At 56.1% G+C, this 849-nt stretch overlaps 1 protein-coding gene across 1 annotated transcript in view; it reads left to right on the plus strand.

The window, feature by feature from the left end:
• Nucleotides 1-849, plus strand: part of LOC104492123 (chromosome unknown open reading frame, human C9orf91) — a 9,253-nt gene that overhangs the window by 7,723 nt on the left and 681 nt on the right. Inside the window, exon 7 of the mRNA XM_010134632.1 lies at nucleotides 263-448. Within this exon, the coding sequence (XP_010132934.1) occupies nucleotides 263-448 (186 nt within the window). The remainder of the gene's footprint in view (nucleotides 1-262; nucleotides 449-849) is intronic.

The raw sequence follows: 849 nt of genomic DNA on the forward strand, positions 1-849 counted from the left end.
CTGATAAAACTCATACACTTTTTAAAAATGCGATTCTCCGTGCCAGGCTGTGACCATCGTGCTGGCAGCAGTCACTGGCACGGGAGGCAGCTGGTGGCAGCAGTGGGGTAAAGACCCTCAGCTCCAAGTGCTGAGGGTCTTGGGATGGTAACTCCCAGGAGTATGAAATGTGCAGGAGGAAGTCACGCCCTTTAAAGGCTGTGCTCAGGACACCGCCGCTGCCTGCCTTTGGAGACCCCCAAAATCTCTCTCTCTCTTGTAGTCGGGCTTGCGGCACAGCCTGGACCAGCTCTGTGTGATGATGGAGGTGGTGGTTCGGCCCAACCCGGGGACGGAGGAGGAAGCTTCACGTGAAGACTCTCCCCTTTTATCCAGTGGAGCGAATTTAAATAAGGAACCTGTGAAATGCAATGAGCTGCTTCGCCTCGTTCCCAGGGGCCCGTCAGAGGTAATGTGAAACATTCCTCCCCAACAGACAGAGGTGCAGAATTGCCTCCCCTCAACTCCCAAAGTCATCCCAGCAGCTGCCAGCCATGGGGATGCCTCCTTTTCCATCAGCAGGAGCACCTGGAAGCCTGGGGGTCCACACACATCTCCTTCAGCCCTGGCACTGCTGAGCAGTGAGTGCTCTCTGAGCAGCTGGTGTTAACCCTTGAGGAATCCGTGGGCTGGGCTTTTCCCTGCTGGTGGCCAGGGGTGCCTATTTGGAAGACAACCTCTCCCAGGGGCTGTGCAGGGACCCAGTGTCTGGGCTGGGGATGAGGCGAGGCCATGCCCAGCCTTTGTCTCCTTTGTGGAACATTCCTTCAAAGACTTGTGCCATGCTGAGAAACAAATGTGTCCTCATTC

This window comes from Buceros rhinoceros, unplaced genomic scaffold, assembly GCF_000710305.1.
Source record: "Buceros rhinoceros silvestris isolate BGI_N320 unplaced genomic scaffold, ASM71030v1 scaffold13934, whole genome shotgun sequence".
Taxonomy (NCBI): Eukaryota; Metazoa; Chordata; class Aves; order Bucerotiformes; family Bucerotidae; genus Buceros; species Buceros rhinoceros.